The 16,036-nt window shown below is 35.3% G+C and overlaps 1 protein-coding gene across 4 annotated transcripts in view; it reads left to right on the forward strand.

The window, feature by feature from the left end:
* STXBP5L (syntaxin binding protein 5L) overlaps nt 1-16,036 on the forward strand; it is a 374,922-nt gene that overhangs the window by 228,843 nt on the left and 130,043 nt on the right. For 2 of the 4 annotated variants that reach the window (XM_066240760.1, XM_066240762.1), the window contains exons 19-20: nt 11,704-11,855; nt 13,962-14,033. In XM_066240760.1, coding sequence (XP_066096857.1) covers nt 11,704-11,855; nt 13,962-14,033 — 224 coding nt within the window. The remainder of the gene's footprint in view (nt 1-11,703; nt 11,856-13,961; nt 14,034-16,036) is intronic. The other 2 variants (XM_066240761.1, XM_066240763.1) reach the window with 1 other exon arrangement.

Here is a 16,036-nt window from a genome sequence, read left to right on the forward strand (position 1 = left end):
TCTGTCTTTTTATTTTTTTATTTTATATATATATATTTTTAATAATTTTATTTTTTAATGGGGTGACATCAATAAATCAGGATACATATATTCAAAGATAACAAGTCCAGGTTATCTTGTCATTCAATTATGTTGCATACCCATTACTCAAAGTCAGATTGTCCTCTGTCACCTTCTATCTTGTTTTCTTTGTGCCCCTCCCCCTCCCCCTTACCCTCTCCCATTCTGCCCTCCCCCCGTAACCACCACACTCTTATCAATGTCTCTTAGTTTCACTTTTATGTCCCACCTACATATGGAATAATGCAGTTTCTGGTTTTTTCTCATTTACTTATTTCGCTTCGTATCATGTTATCAAGATCCCATCATTTTGCTGTAAATGTTCCAATGTCATCATTTCTTATGGCTGAGTAGTATTCCATAGTGTATATGTGCCACATCTTCTTTTTCCAGTCATCTATTGACGGGCTTTTTGGTTGTTTCCATGTCCTGGCCACTGTGAACAATGCTGCAATAAACATGGGGCTGCATGTTTCTTTACGTATCAATGTTTCTGAGTTTTTGGGGTATATACCCAGTAGAGGGATTGCTGGGTCATAAGGTAGTTCTATTTTCAGTTTTTTGAGGAACCACCAAACTTTCTTCCATAATGGTTGTACTACTTTACATTCCCACCAACAGTGGATGAGGGTTCCTTTTTCTCCACAGCCTCTCCAACATTTGCTATTACCTGTCTTGCTAATAATAGCTAATCGAACAGGTGTGAGGTGGTATCTCATTGCAGTTTTGATTTGCATTTCTCTAATAGCTAAAGAAGATGAGCATCTTTTCATATATCTGTTGGCCATTTGTATTTCTTCCTGGGAGAAGTGTCTGTTCGTATCCTCTTCCCATATTTTTATTGGATTGTTTGTTTGTTTGTTGAGTTTTATGAGTTCTTTGTATATTTTGGATATTAGGCCCTTATCTGAGCTGTTGTTTGAAAATATCATTTCCCATTTAGTTGGCTTTCTGTTTATTTTGTTATCAGTTTCTCTTGCTGAGCAAAAACTTCTTAGTCTGATGTAGTCCCATTCATTAATTTTTACCTTCACTTCTCTTGCCTGTGGAGTCAAATTCATAAAATGCTCTTTAAAACCCAGGTCCATGAGTTGAGTACCTATATCTTCTTCTATGTACTTAATTGTTTCAGGTCTTATGTTTAGATCTTTGATCCATTTTGAGTTAATTTTTGTACAGGGGGACAAACTGTAGTCCAGTTTCATTCTTTTGCATGTGGCTTTCCAGTTTTCCCAGCACCATTTATTGAAGAGGCTTTCTTTTCTCCATTGTGTGTTGTTGGCCCCTTTATCAAAAATTATTTGACTATATATATGTGGTTTTATTTCTGGACTTTCTATTCTGTTCCATTGGTCTGTGTGTCTATTTTTCTGCCAATACCATGCTGTTTTGATTGTTGTGGCCCTATAATAGAGTTTGAAGTCAGGTATTGTTATGCCACAGCCTGGTTTGGCCATTTGTGCCGTGGCTGGATCTATTCACCCCCTTTGCCTGCCTCAGTTTTTATATTCACAGTTACCAGAGAAAGCCGCCCTGTTTAGGTTAGTGAGGAAGGCGGAGCATTTCTTACTCCCTTTTTCCTTTGGGGTTTGGTTATATATTTAGCCAATTTTTCACTCGACCATACCTTCGGGCGTATTGCGAAGCATCTGGAGGCTCCAAGTATAGGTTTTTCTGTTTCTGGTTGAAGATCTTGTTGAGTTTTGGGGGAGATTTATCGGTATCGCTTCCTACCCCGCCATTACTCTGACCTGTCTGTCTTTGTAGATCTCTTAATAATTGCTTTATATATTTTTGTGTTCCCATACTAGGTGTATATATATTAACAAACGTTATTTCTTCTTTTTTTTTTTGTTTTGGGTTTTTTTTTTTTTAATTTTTCTTAAGTTGGAAACGAGAAGGCAGTCAGACAGACTCCCGCATGTGCCCGACCAGGATCCCCCCAGCATGCCCACCAGGGGGCGATTCTATGGCCATCTGGGGCATTGCTCTGTTGCAACCAGAGCCGTTCTAGCACCTGAGGCAGAGGCCATGGAGCCATCCTCAGTGCCTGGGCCAACTTTGCTCCAATGGAGCCTTGGCTGTGGGAGGGTAAGAGAGAGACAGAGAGGAAGGAGAGGGGGAGGGGTAGAGAAGCAGATGGGCGCTTCTCCTGTGTGCCCTGGCCTGGAATCAAACCCGGGACTCCTGCATTCCAGGCTGACGCTCTACCACTGAGCCAACCGGCCAGGGCCGGACATTATTTTTTCTTGATGAATTGTTCCCTTTATTATAAAATGTCCACCATTGTCTCTTGTTACCCTTTTTGTGAATTTTTTTTCTTTTTTGCTTAATTCTTCCACTTCCCTTCCATTTTGTTACACATTTCTATTTTATAATCTATTTTATCTGATGTAAGTATGGCTACATCAACTTTTCTCTGGATGCCATTTTTTAAATTTATTTATTAAATTTAATGCAGTGACATTGATAAATCAGGGTACATATGTTGAGAGAAAACATCTCTAGATTATTTTGACATTTGATTGTGCTATATACCTCTCCCCCAAAGTTAAATTGTCTTCTGTCACCTTCTATCTGGTTTTCTTTGTGCCCCTCCCCTCCCCCAACCCCTGTCTCCTTCTTCACCCCATCCCCCCTCCCTCCACCCTCCACCCCTGTTGCCATCACATTCTTGTTCATGTCTCTGAGTCTCATTTTTATGTCCCTTCTATGTATGGATTCATATAGTTCTTAGTTTTTTTATCTGATTTACTTATTTCACTCCGTATAATGTTATCAAGGTCCATCCATGTTATTGTAAATGATCCGATGTCATCATTTCTTATAGCTGAGTAGTATTCCATAGTATATATGTACCAAAGCTTTTTAATCCACTCATCCTCTGACGGACACTTGGGCTGTTTCCAGATCTTCGCTATTGTGAACAATGCTGCCACAAACATGGGGGTGCATTTCTCCTGTTGGAGCCGTTCTATGGTGTCCTTGGGGTATATTCCTAAAAGTGGGATAGCTGAGTCAAAAGGCAGTTCGATTTTCAGTTTTTTGAGGAATCTCCATACTGTTTTCCACAGAGGCTGCACCAGTCTGCATTCCCACCAGCAGTTCAGGAGGGTTCCCTTTTCTCCACATCCTCGCCAGCACTTATTCTGAGTTGTTTTGTTGATAAGCGCCGTTCTGACTGGTTTGAGGTGTTATCTCATTGTGGTTTTAATTTGAATTTCTCTAATGATTAGTGATGTTGAGCATTTTTTCATATGCCTGTTGGCCATGTGTATGTCCTCTTTGGAGAAGTGTCTATTCATCTCTTTTGCACATTTTTGAATTGGATTGTTTGTCTTCCTGGTGTTGAGTTTTACAAGTTCTTTATAAATTTTGGTTATTAACCCCTTATCAGACGTATTGTCAAATATGTTCTCCCATTGTGTAGTTTGTCTTTTTATTATGTTCTTGTTGTCTTTAGCTGTGCAAAAGCTTTTTAGTTTGATATAGTCCCATTTGTTTATCCTGTCTTTTATTTCACTTCCCCGTGGAGATAAATCAGCAAATATATTGCTCTGAGAGATGTCCGAGAGCTTACTGCCTATGTTTTCTTCTAAGATGCTTAGATGTTTCAAGGTCTACATTTAAGTCTTTTATCCATTTTGAGTTTATTTTTGTGAGTGGTGTAAGCTGGTGATCTAGTTTCATTTTTTTGCAGGTAGCTGTCCAATTTTCCCAACATCATTTGTTAAAGAGGCTGTCTTTACTCCATTGTATTTCCTTACCTCCTTTGTCAAATATCAGTTGTCCATAGAACTGTGGGTTTATTTCTGGGTTCTCTGTTCTGTTCCATTGATCTATATGCCTGTTCTTATGCCAGTACCAGGCTGTTTTGAGTACAACAGCCTTGTAGTATAACTTGATATCAGGAAGTGTGATACCTCCCACTTTATTCTTCTTTTTTAAGATTTCTGAGGCTATTCGTGTTCTCTTTTGGTTCCATATAAATTTTTGGAATATGTGGTGTGTATCTTTGAAGTATGTCATTGGTATTTTAATTGGTATTGCATTGAATTTATAGATTGCTTTGGGTAATATAGACATTTTAATGATGTTTATTCTTCCTAACCATGAGCATGGTATATGCTTCCACTTGTTTGTATCTTCCTTGATTTCTTTTATCAATGCTTTGTAATTTCCCGAGTACAAGTCTTTAGTCTCCTTGGTTAAGTTTACTCCTAGGTACTTTATTTCTTTGGTTGTAATTGTGAAGGGGATTGTTTCCTTAATTTCTCTTTCTGACTGTTCATTGTTGGTGTATAAAAATGCCTCTGATTTCTGAGTATTGATTTTATATCCTGCCACTTTGCTGAATTCATTTATCAGGTCCAGTAGCTTTTTGACTGAGACTTTAGGGTTTTCCATATACAATATTATATCATCTGCAAATAATGATAGTTTTACTTCTTCTTTTCCAACTTGAATGCCTTTTATTTCTTCTTCTTGTCTGATTGCTGTTGCTAGGACTTCCAGGACCATTTTACATAAGAGTGGTGAAAGGGGGCACCCCTGCCTTGTTCCTGATCTTAAGGGTATTGCTTTTAATTTTTGCCCATTGAGTATGATGTTGGCTGTGGGTTTCTCATAGATGGCTTTTATCATGTTGAGATATGTTCCCTGTATTCCCACTTTGCTGAGAGTTTTGATCATGAATGGGTGCTGGATTTTATCAAATGCTTTTTCTGCATCTATTGAAATTATCATATGGTTTTTCTCCTTCTTTTTGTTTATGTGATGAATCACATTGATTGATTTACGAATATTGTACCAGCCTTGCCTCCCGAGAATAAATCCCACTTGATCGTGGTGTATGATTTTTTCCATATGTTGGATCTGGTTTGCTAATATTTTGTTGAGGATTTTAGCATTTATATTCATCAGAGATATTGACCTATAATTTTCTTTCTTTGTGTTGTCTTTGCCTGGTTTTGGAATCAGAATTATGCTCGCCTCATAAAAGGAGCTTGGTAGTCTTCCTTCCTCTTGAATTTTTTGAAATAGCTTGAGAAGGATAGGAGTTAGTTCTTCTTTGAATATTTGGTAGAATTCACTTGTGAAGCCATCAGGCCCTGGACTTTTCTTTGTTGGGAGTTTTTTGATAACTCTTTCTATCTCATTTGTTGTAATCGGTCTGTTTAGGTTTTCTGATTCTTCCAGATTGATTTTTGGAAGATTGTATGCTTCAAGGAATTTGTCCATTTCATCTAGGTTGTCTAGTTTTTTGGTATACAGTTCTTCATAGTATTTTTTTACCATATTTTGTATTTCTGTTGTGTCAGTTGTTATACTCCACTCTCATTTCTAATTTTATTTATTTGAGTCCTCTCTCTCTTTTTCTTGGTGAGTCTACTTAAAGGTTCATCAATCTTGTTTACCTTTTCAAAGAACCAGCTCCTAGTTTCATTGATCCTCTGTATTATTTCTTTAGCCTCTATGCTATTTATTTCTGCTCTGATCTTTATTATTTCCTTCCTTCTACTACATTTGGGCTTTACTTGCTGTTCTTTTTCTAATTCTTTTAGATGCAGGGTTAAGTTGTTTATTTGAGCTTTTTCTAGCTTCTGAAAGTGTGCCTGTAGTGCTATAAACTTCCCTCTCAGCACTGCTTTCGCTGTGTCCCATAAATTTTGAGTTGTTGTATGCTCATTGTCATTTGTTTCTAGGAATATTTTTATTTCTTCTTTAATCTCATTCTTAATCCATTCATTATTTAACACCCTGCTATTTAGTTTCCATGTGTTTGAGAATTTTTGAGCTTTTCTGTTGTGATTCATTTCTAGTTTCATGCCGTTGTGATCAGAGAAAGTGCTTGATATGATTTCAGTCTTCTTAAATTTGTTGAGAGCACTTTTGTGCCCTAACATGTGGTCTAACCTAGAGAATGTACCATGAGCACTTGAAAAGAATGTATATTCTGCTGCTTTAGGGTGAAAGGTTCTGAAGATATCTATTAAATCGAGTTGATCTAGTGTTTCCAATAAGTCTACTGTTTCTTTGTTAATTTTCTTTCTTGAGGATCTATCTAGTGATGTTAGTGGGGTATTGAAATCCCCTACTATTATAGTATTGCTGTTGATCTCGCCCTTTAAATCCATCAAAGTCTGCTTTATATATTTGGGTGCTCCTATATTAGGTGCATAGATATTTATAATAGTTATATCTTCCTGTTGGATTATTCCCTTTATCATTATGTAGTGGCCTTCTTTATCTCTTACTATATCCTTTGTTTTAAAGTCCAATTTGTCTGATATAAGTATTGCTACCCCAGCTTTTTTTTCATTTCCGTTTGCATGAAATGCTTTTTTCCATCCTTTTACCTTCAATCTATGTGTGTCTTTTGTTCTAAGGTGTGTCTCTTGTAGATAACATATGTATGGGTCCTGTTTTCTTATCCACGCAGCTACCCTATGTCTTTTGATTGGATCATTTAATCCATTTACATTTAAGGTGATTATTGATATGTAGTTGTTTATTGCCATTTTCTTCTTTAAAGGTGTATTTCTTTTTTGCTATATTCTTTTCCCACTTTAATCTGTTTACAACAGGCCCCTTAACATTTCCTGCAGCATTGGTTTGGTTGTAATGAATTCCTTGAGTTGTTTTTTGTCTGGGAAGCTTTTTATTTCTCCTTTGATTTTAAATGATAGCCTTGCTGGATAAAGTAGTCTTGGTTGTAGGTTCTTGTTCTGCATTACTTTGAATATTTCTTGCCATTCCCTTCTGGCCTCAAGTGTTTCTGTTGAGAAGTCAGATGTCATCCTTATGGGGGCTCCTTTGTAAGTGATAACTTTTTTTCCTCTTGCAGCTTTTAATATTTTCTCTTTATCGCTTAGCTTTGGTATTTTAATTATGATGTGTCTTGGTGTAGGTTTCTTTGGGTTTCTCTTTAATGGAGTCCTCTGTGCTTCTTGGACTTGTGAGAGTTTCTCTTGCATTAATTTAGGGAAGTTTTCAGCTATGATATGATTGAACAACATCTCTATTCCTTGTTCTTTTTCTTCTTCTTCAGGAACCCCTATGATGCGGATGTTATTTCTCTTCATGTTGTCACAGAGCTCTCTAAGGGTTTCCTCTGACATTTTGAGTCTCTTTTCTCTTTTCTTCTCTGTTTTCATGCCTTCATTCCAGTTGTCCTCTAATTCGCTGATTCGATCCTCTGCTCTATCTATCCTGTTTTGAATTCCTTCCATTGTGGTCTTTTTTTCTGATATTGTATTTGTCATCTCCGACTGATTCTTTTTTATACTTGCTATTTCTTTATTTAGGTGTTCATAGTGACCATCCATTGTTGTTCTAAGATCCCTAAGCATCCTTACAATCATTATTTTGAACTCTGCATCTGGAAGTTTGATTATTTCCATATCACTCAGTTCATCTTTTGAAGGTGTCTCTTGTGGTTTCATTTGGATTGCACTTCTTTGTCTTCTCATTGTCTGTTTTGGGGTTTTTTATTTGTAGAGTTGGTTGAGTCTAGGCTTGGTGTTGTCTGCCTCCAGTTTTCAGTTATTTTTAGGTCTTCTTGGGTTGGTATCAGCTGTTATCTATAATCCACTTTCGAATTTGGGCAGCTCTGAAGTCTTGATTTGTTTGTTTTCTTAACAGGTGATAGTCTTTTTACTGATCTCAGCAGGAGGCTTCCTTGAAACTGTATCCAGGAATGCGGTGGGTGTAACCTGAGACTCTGAAGGCCTCTTTAGCCAGCTAATCTCACCGGGGGCTGGGTGTTTTCTCAGCTTCAGTAGGGGGAGGTGTATCTCAGATCTCCATGGAGACCTGAGTTACTGCCCCTCCTCCCTACTTCTTGTTTTCAGCTGTGTCTTGTTGCACTGATTGGAGTTGGATAGCTGTCCGGAGATCTCTGATCCGGAAGCAATTCAGCTCTGTTTTGTGAAAGGTTCAGTCCCTCCCCTAGCTATGGCCGCCTCCAGCACGGATGAGTCAGCTTTTTTAGTTCGTTTCCTGCATTCCTTAGCCCCTCACAGTCTGTCCCTTTCCCTGTCCTTTCCACTTGGGAGATAAGCTGGTCTTTTCAACACACCTCGCTCCCTGGTCACCAGGTAAGTGGCTGTGAGCAGTAGTTTCTGCTCTTTTCCCTATGTGAGATCCTCTCTGGGCTCTCAGCCTCACACCCCCCCCTCCGTTCCTGTAAGCAGAGGAGATTCAGCTGCTCCCTACCAGGATTGTGGCTTCTTCTTTGCTCCTTGGTTTTTGAGAGCTGTCCTTGCAGTTCAGAGTTGGTTTTTCATGCTGATTTTTCCTAAATTGATTTGTATTCCAGTTTGGTGGTGAGAGCTGGGCGTCTGTGCGTCCACCTACTCTGCTGCCATCTTCCTTCTCTGGATGCCATTTTAATGGAATATCATTGTCTACCTTCACTTTGAATCAATGTTTGTATTTTTAGCTGGGATGGGTCTTTTAAAAGTAACATATAATTGGATCTTATTTTTTAACCCATCCAGGTACTCTTTGCCTTTTAATTTCTCAGTTTAGTCCATTTAAATTTAGGGTGATTATCGATATTTGAGAACTTACTATAGCCATTGTTTTTTCTGGTTGCTCTGTATCTCCATTGTTTCTTTTTTCCTGTGTTTTTGTCTGCTATTTTAGTTTGATTGTAGTCTATGATTTTTCCTGTTTCTTCTTTTTTTATGTTATGTGTCTTTTCTACATTTTTGTTTTGTGGTTACTATTAGGCTTATGTAATAAAAAGTTTTATATGTACAATAGTCCTGTTTCATCTAAGTGCACCTTATTTCCAGTCCTTTTATCCTACTTCTTTTATGGGTTATTTTTTGTCATAAATTATTCTCTTTTATGCTGTGTATTTGTATCCAAATTGCAGAAGCTATAGTCTTGTTAAAATGCTTTTATCCCATTTACCCTTTATAATTAAGTGTTTAATACTCTATTCTGAAAGAGTTGCAGTTTCCTGCTCTGTGTGTTTTTTTATCATACTCAGTTTTGTATTTTATCATTCTCACAGTGTTGTATTCTTTGTCTTTATTGTTTCAGGTAAAAGAACTTCTTTCAGCATTTCTTGTATGCATGCCTTGAGGTGGTATATTCTTTCAGCTCTTGTCTGGAAAAGCTTTTATTTCTCACTCCTATCTAGAGGATAACTTTGCTGGATAGACTATTCTTGGCTGTTGATTTTTCTCTTTAAATACTGATATATTTGATTTCATTTTTTCCTAGCTTGTAAAGTTTCTGCTGAAAAATTCAATGACAATCAATTGGAGTTTCCTTTGTAGGTTACAATCATCCCCACTTCCCGGCTGCCTTAAAGAATTCTTTGTCTCTATCTTTTGACAGTTTTAATATAATGTATCTTGGAGGTCTCTTTGCATTCAGGTAATTAGGTGTTCTGTGAGCTTCTTGGATTTAAGGTTCCAGCTCTTTCCAGTGGTTTTGGAAGTTCTCACCAATTATTTGAATAGGTTCTCTGTTCCCCTCTTCTTCTGATATACTCATTATTCTTATTTGCTCTTTCTAATAGAGTCAATGATGTACCATCTGAGGTGTCCCAACTGCCTCTACCAGCCTCTGCTATGATGGGTGGGGAAAGATGTAGGCAGGGTAAGGTGGGTCCACATGCTGTAGCTTAGTTTCTTCCACTGGGACTAGCTCAATGTGCACCGGACACTTGCCTGGAATGATATTTATGTGCTCCCAGCTCTCTCCAGGCTGTTGAGTGAGGTAGTCTTGTATATCTGTATCATTTTTAATCTGGTAATGGCAGCTGCCAGACTGAAGCTGCCAGACCTTTTAACCACTTTTTTCTCCTGTCACTGGACTTAACCACAATGTGCACTAGCCATTCAGTCTAAAATACAGCCTTTGCCCCTCCCTGGGCTGCTGAGTGAGGGCTTCACCCTGACCCTTCACTGCTACTGCAACAGCTGGAGTTATAGTGTGTCCAGGATTGTGTCTGTGGCATCTGTCCTGATTTTTAACCTCTGCCTCTTTTCTAACCCTTGCCTGTTTTCTCTGCTTACTTCGGCATACCCACCTTTAGATGTCTTAATGTATGGATCTCTCCAATGATTTTGTGTTAAGCATAGAATAATTTTTTGCATCATAATTGTCCAACTTGTTGTAACTTGAAGGGGAGAAATCAAGAGGTCTTCTCACTCTACCATAATGCTGATATCACTCCAGTATTCTTATTTTTAATTCACAGATAAAAATAATTATTTTCGTTGATATTATGCATTCTAGTTGCCTATTTTTTCCTGTCAGTATTACATTATGGAACTATAAGCAGAAGTAATTATATTTTACATAAAAAGATATTAACTTGTTATAATATATAATATATATTATAATATTACATTTACTTATAATAATATTGAGATCAATTCTAATTTTTGTGTGGAAAATTTTTAAAGTACATAAAAAATGTATCATTAGAAGGTCCTAAAGGTCCTGTGAACTAGATAAATCTAGTATTATAATTCTCATTATAAATTAAAGAAATATGCCTGCCATGATTAATATTTCTCAAAGTCAAATAACCTATAAAATTATAGAGATAGGATCTTTTGACTTTCATAACAAGACTTTTTCCCAGTTTTCTAAATTTGTTTTACTAGAAGATATACAACTCTGTGTGAAATAGCAAAACATCTAGTATCCTAGAACTTTTAGTTTTTTGTGAGCAAGGCAGTGTAATGGAGTGTAAAGAATTAGATACAGAATAAGCAGATGGTTTGCCAACCAAATTCAATTAAGCAATAAAACAACATGGAACTCATAAAATGAACAAAATAGCATTTATACAACTAGTAGATACTCAATGTAGGAAGCAAAACTCACAGATTTATAATTGTTCAGCTAGTAAGCATGTTGTAAATGGAGAAAAAAGAAAGTTATTATATGCCTAATGGTTGAAGTAACAAAAATGACTGCTTAGGAGAACAGTTTTGATTTCACAGGAGATTTAGTTATAAAATCAATAAAATGGTCTTTGTTAATAAATGGGACAAAATAGAGAACAAGAGAAAAAATTTTAATTTTTTGTAAATGAAACATATCTATTTATATCTACTACAATGTCAATACTTTAGAGATAAATTAGTAAATAATATTTTGTGTTGAAATATCCCCTGTTTAAAACAAAAACTAATTTGGAGCCTTATTATAATTTTATTTCAAAAAGACTCCTAATTACATACCTAAGCATCTGTAGTTTTTAAAATTGTTACATTTCTTGACCTGTTTCTCCATTGCACAGCAAAAGGATGTTACATGATTCTTCATAAAAATATAAGACAAAGTTAAAGAGCATATTGGGTAATCACTACTTACATGACAAAATGTGATTGCAGGTAATTTCTGTCTTTTGCAGTAGTCATTTATACATTTACCTGTAATGATAATTGAGATCAATTCTGTTTTGGGGTGGAAAATTATTCAGTGACTATTTGACAAGGTCAGCCTATCCCATGCAAAGGCACTATATCCTTCATGACTTGGCTCCAATCTCTGCTCAACATCCCCAAACCTACAGCATTACTTTCCAATAATCTTATTTTTAATTCAAAGGTAAAAATAATAATGGTTGGTGTGATACATTCTAGTTGCATATTTTTTTTCTCTCAGAGTTGCATTTGGGAACTGCAATGGGTTGGCTGTGGTGGATTTTATACAGAAGACAGTACTGTTAAGCATGGGGACCATTGACCTATATAGATCAAGTGACCTATACCAACGACAACCACGGTCTCCTCGAAAAAACAAGCAGTTCATTGCAGGTAGGAGATAAAACAAGATGGTTATGAACTTGAATAGTTCATCTGTTTTCTTAACTTTAGATTTCTTATCTTTCTTCTGTGATGCTATTAAAATGCATGGCAATATAAAGTGAACATAATGTATAATACCATGTAAGTAATATTGGACAGAAACATAGAGAGAATCTTTGAAAGGGTAAATGAAGTGTTTAAACTTCAATTTGATGTTAAAGTTAGGAAACATCTTGAGTTTCTTAGGCTGAAGGCTTAGGAAATAAGAGAAAATAAGCTATTAAATATAAATATGCTATGATAATCAGGGTACCTAGTTGAAAACACTGCTTTCAAAGGTTGTGTTAAAGAAGATAATTTTCTACTATATCTGGCCCCTTTAAAAATATAATTATTAGTTAAAAGTAGTCATTCATTTAGGTAAAAGTAATTATTCAATTCTTTTAATTTTTAAATAAACTCCATGTTTTAGCTATCATCTTTCTTTGTTGGGTGATGACTTTCTAGGAGGTAATTTAACAAATGCAATAAACATTATTGATTAAACATTGAAAAATGAGAAAAAGATGACATTTTTATTGACAGGATTAATAAATTGATTTAATTAACTGTAAAAGGAAAATATACATGGTTAATTAGGATTTAACCAGAAGTACTTTCTATATAATACCAAACTTTGATATGTCAGATCAGTGGTTTTCAACTGCCAATCCACAACCCAATGATTATAGGCTATATAATCTTCATATAACATCAGGGTGGTTAACCCTTTTGTGGTCTAGCAGGTGAAAACCACTGCCAAATAATCCAAACTTTTACAGAAATTTTGGTGCATATACAGATAGTTGGCTTTGCAAAAATTGACAAAACTTTTGCATATTTTTAGTCCACTGACATGGTTTGGTTTAAAAAAGTTAGGTAAAAAATTATTTGGGCTAAAGGCTTTACAGATGAAAATATATTTATAGTAGTATGTCAGTGGACAGAAATACACAGTTTTAAAAAATTAGATAAGTCTTAATTTTTAATTAATTGAATATTGAAGACTTATTAAATATACCCATGCGAGAATATTTTAAAATAAAAATAATGCATGATGGTAGGTTTTATGCTCTAAATAGTAGGTATGCCAAATTTAACCTCTAAATGTGATACTAAAGTTTCCTTTTGGACTAATGAAAAAATTACTTAATATACTGAAATCTTGTTTATTTTTATTTTATAAATCACAATCCTTTACAAAATGCTAGTTTTGATCTTTTTCAGGGGCACAGAAGTTCTCTTTCAGAATCTGGATTTTTGTTAGGAATTTCAACTTTTGGCAATATTTTAGGAGTGCTAGAAATCTCTAATTTTATACGTTCTGTCTCAACCACTACTGGCTTTTTCAAGGGAGACAGAATAAGATAAACTGCACATGCATATATCATGAGATTCCCTCATGATTGGAAAATAAGGTAGATTTTTAGGAGTTCATGGACTCCAGGGTAGGAAGATATTGGGAGGTAATAGGTACTGTTTGCATACTGAAAGCACAATTCAATCAAGCGGTCTCTAAGTTACTGCTGGATTTGCACAGTGGGGTGACAGGTAATACAACTATTATTTAATCTTGGTAAGCCTTAACAATAATGATTAGAGCTTAGAATTTTGATGACTTCAAAATTAGGAAAAAATGTAATGAAGCCATACATTTCATATTTAGTGTATAAAATAAGTACTTGCTTTGTTATAAAAATAAAATATTAAAGACTAAAATCCCTACACTTTCTTTTTAATGCTGAAAATTAATCATAAATTTTGATATTTATGAGGTAACATACATATTATTTGCAAGCCAAATAATTTAACTACATAAAAACATAAGAGAAATATACCATCTATTTTTATAAGGTATTTGACTAAATAAAATTACTATAGCATTCTCATTATCCATCTATCACATTTTTACTTTCTAACTGATTTATTTTTAATATCTTCTCTCTAATTTGATTATGCAATTTCTTCATCTTGGCTGTTCTAGATTCTGGTATGATATCACTTTCTTTTACTTTAGACTTTTCTCTCTCTTTCCCCTGCCTGCTGCTGATGCTGGTGTTCTGGCATGTTCCAAAGACAACTTTTGCATGCGTGGCCTGTCTAACTTTTATCCTGATTTAACGAAACGGATCCGTACTTCCTATCAGAGTAAGTTCTATTAAGGTTAGGCAAATAACATTTCTAAGTCATAGTGCTTGAGTTAAATCCATACATCTGTGCTCAGTAATGTGTTTTTTTGAAACACATTCAGCATGCATGCAATTTTTTGTTTTGTTATGGAAGTGCGTCCTGATAATTAAAATCATAAAAATACTTCAAATAGTTATTGTCATAGACCCATTTACTCATATCCATTGTTTCAGTGTTTATTTTAAACCATGCAGACCATGTCCTAATAGTCCAAGAGTCGCTGTCTTTTGTTTGGAGGAGGAAGAGCCATGGTGTCCTTATAATTAAAAAATCTGATATCCCAGTATCAATAATAATTGAATGTTCTTTTATTTTGCAAACCTTGTGCCTTTGGCTATTTTATAAAATATTCTAACCAGGGTCAAAATATTTTCTTTTTCTAAGTAATTAGATTTCTTAGAGATAGCTATGTACTCCTGATTTCTGATGATTTTTATGAACACACAAACACATTTCTCTAGTGATTTTAGGTACTACCACTGTGAAGTTCAGGAATTAAGGTCACAAATAAAAGAGTCAATACTATCATTATTTAACTTGGTAGCAAAATGCAAAGCTGAAGATGGTGAAGTAAGCAATTCTAAAAATTGATACAGAGAGAATGGTGAGTGAAGGTATAATTAGAGGTACAAATTAGTGACATTATGGGTGAATGTTGACAAAGAATATGTTTACAATAAGTAAAGCAATGTTATGTTTAAAAGCATGTTTCTTGACAATATATACAAGATGGCCTCATATTTGTATGAAATATATATACACATATATGTTGTTTGTATCTTGAATTTCTTCAGACCTCACCAGCTTACAGATATTAATAGAATCGCCTCACTTATAAAAATTTAAAACTTTGTGTTTCTCTAGCTAAAGAAAGTCTGTCCCTGCGAAATCCTTAAAAATTTTTCTGGGAGTGCCCAGAGGATGGCTTATTTTTGCTCATAAGTATTCTCTAGTTTTCTATTATAACAGAGCACCCCTTTGGGGTACTGCCCACTGCCTGCTAGTGGTGTCTTGTGCTAGAACATTGATATCTATGTTGGCTTCTGCTGCTTTCTGTTATGCCAGTTCCTTAATTTAGAAAATGCCTCTAGTACATCCAGTGTGCAGGCTAGTACACAACAGTGTTTGAATCCTTTAGTTGGTACTTAACCCAGATTTGCTTGTGTGTTTACTTACTTCTATACATAGGCACTACCTTCACAAATGCATGACAAGAACCTGAAGGACATATCTAAAATTGTTATATACTTTAAAAGTATGAGCTCAGTACGTAAAGGATGATAATAGTGGTATAGAGAATGACAACAGGCTCTTTTTGCTCACCTGAAGAGTAAGGGGATTTTTCAAAGCTGATAAATGAGAACAGAAATAGCTTCTATAGTTACTGGATTTACTGGGATATTGCAAAAGAAATCATAGTTTTTGTAAACAAAGGTCTAAAGTGTAAAGACAGAAGTAAAATCAAGTCTTTAGAAGGTCATAAAGAGATCCTTCATGTTTACACCAGTGGGCTCCAGGGGTCAGAGAAGTCCTGAGATTTTTAAAGCAGATTTCTTAAAGTCTTCTCTTGATAATCCATATTATAAGTTTTGATTAGAGAGTGAGTTTTTAATGTCTTGAAGGTATAGCCTAGAATTTGCTTTTAAAAATAAATTTTATGAAAATTTAGCTTTTAAGTTTAACTATTGGATAATAGAACCAGGTTACATTTCTACAGTTTTATTTTATTATAATAGAGACTCTACAGTCTTTTCATTAATTGTTTCCTAGCTTTTAAAAAGCATGTCTTCATTGTCCCTATTTGGAGAAACTCAACCCAATTCTGTTGAGTGTCTATTCCGTTCTGGCATTGTGCTTGGAAATTTGACTAGGTGTTATCTTATTTAATGATCATTATAACCCTTTGAGGAAGATACTTATTTATTAGTAATTTCTCTACAGATGAGAAAATTGAAGTTAAA

The sequence above is a fragment of the Saccopteryx bilineata genome, chromosome 8, assembly GCF_036850765.1.
Source record: "Saccopteryx bilineata isolate mSacBil1 chromosome 8, mSacBil1_pri_phased_curated, whole genome shotgun sequence".
NCBI classification, from domain to species: domain Eukaryota; kingdom Metazoa; phylum Chordata; class Mammalia; order Chiroptera; family Emballonuridae; genus Saccopteryx; species Saccopteryx bilineata.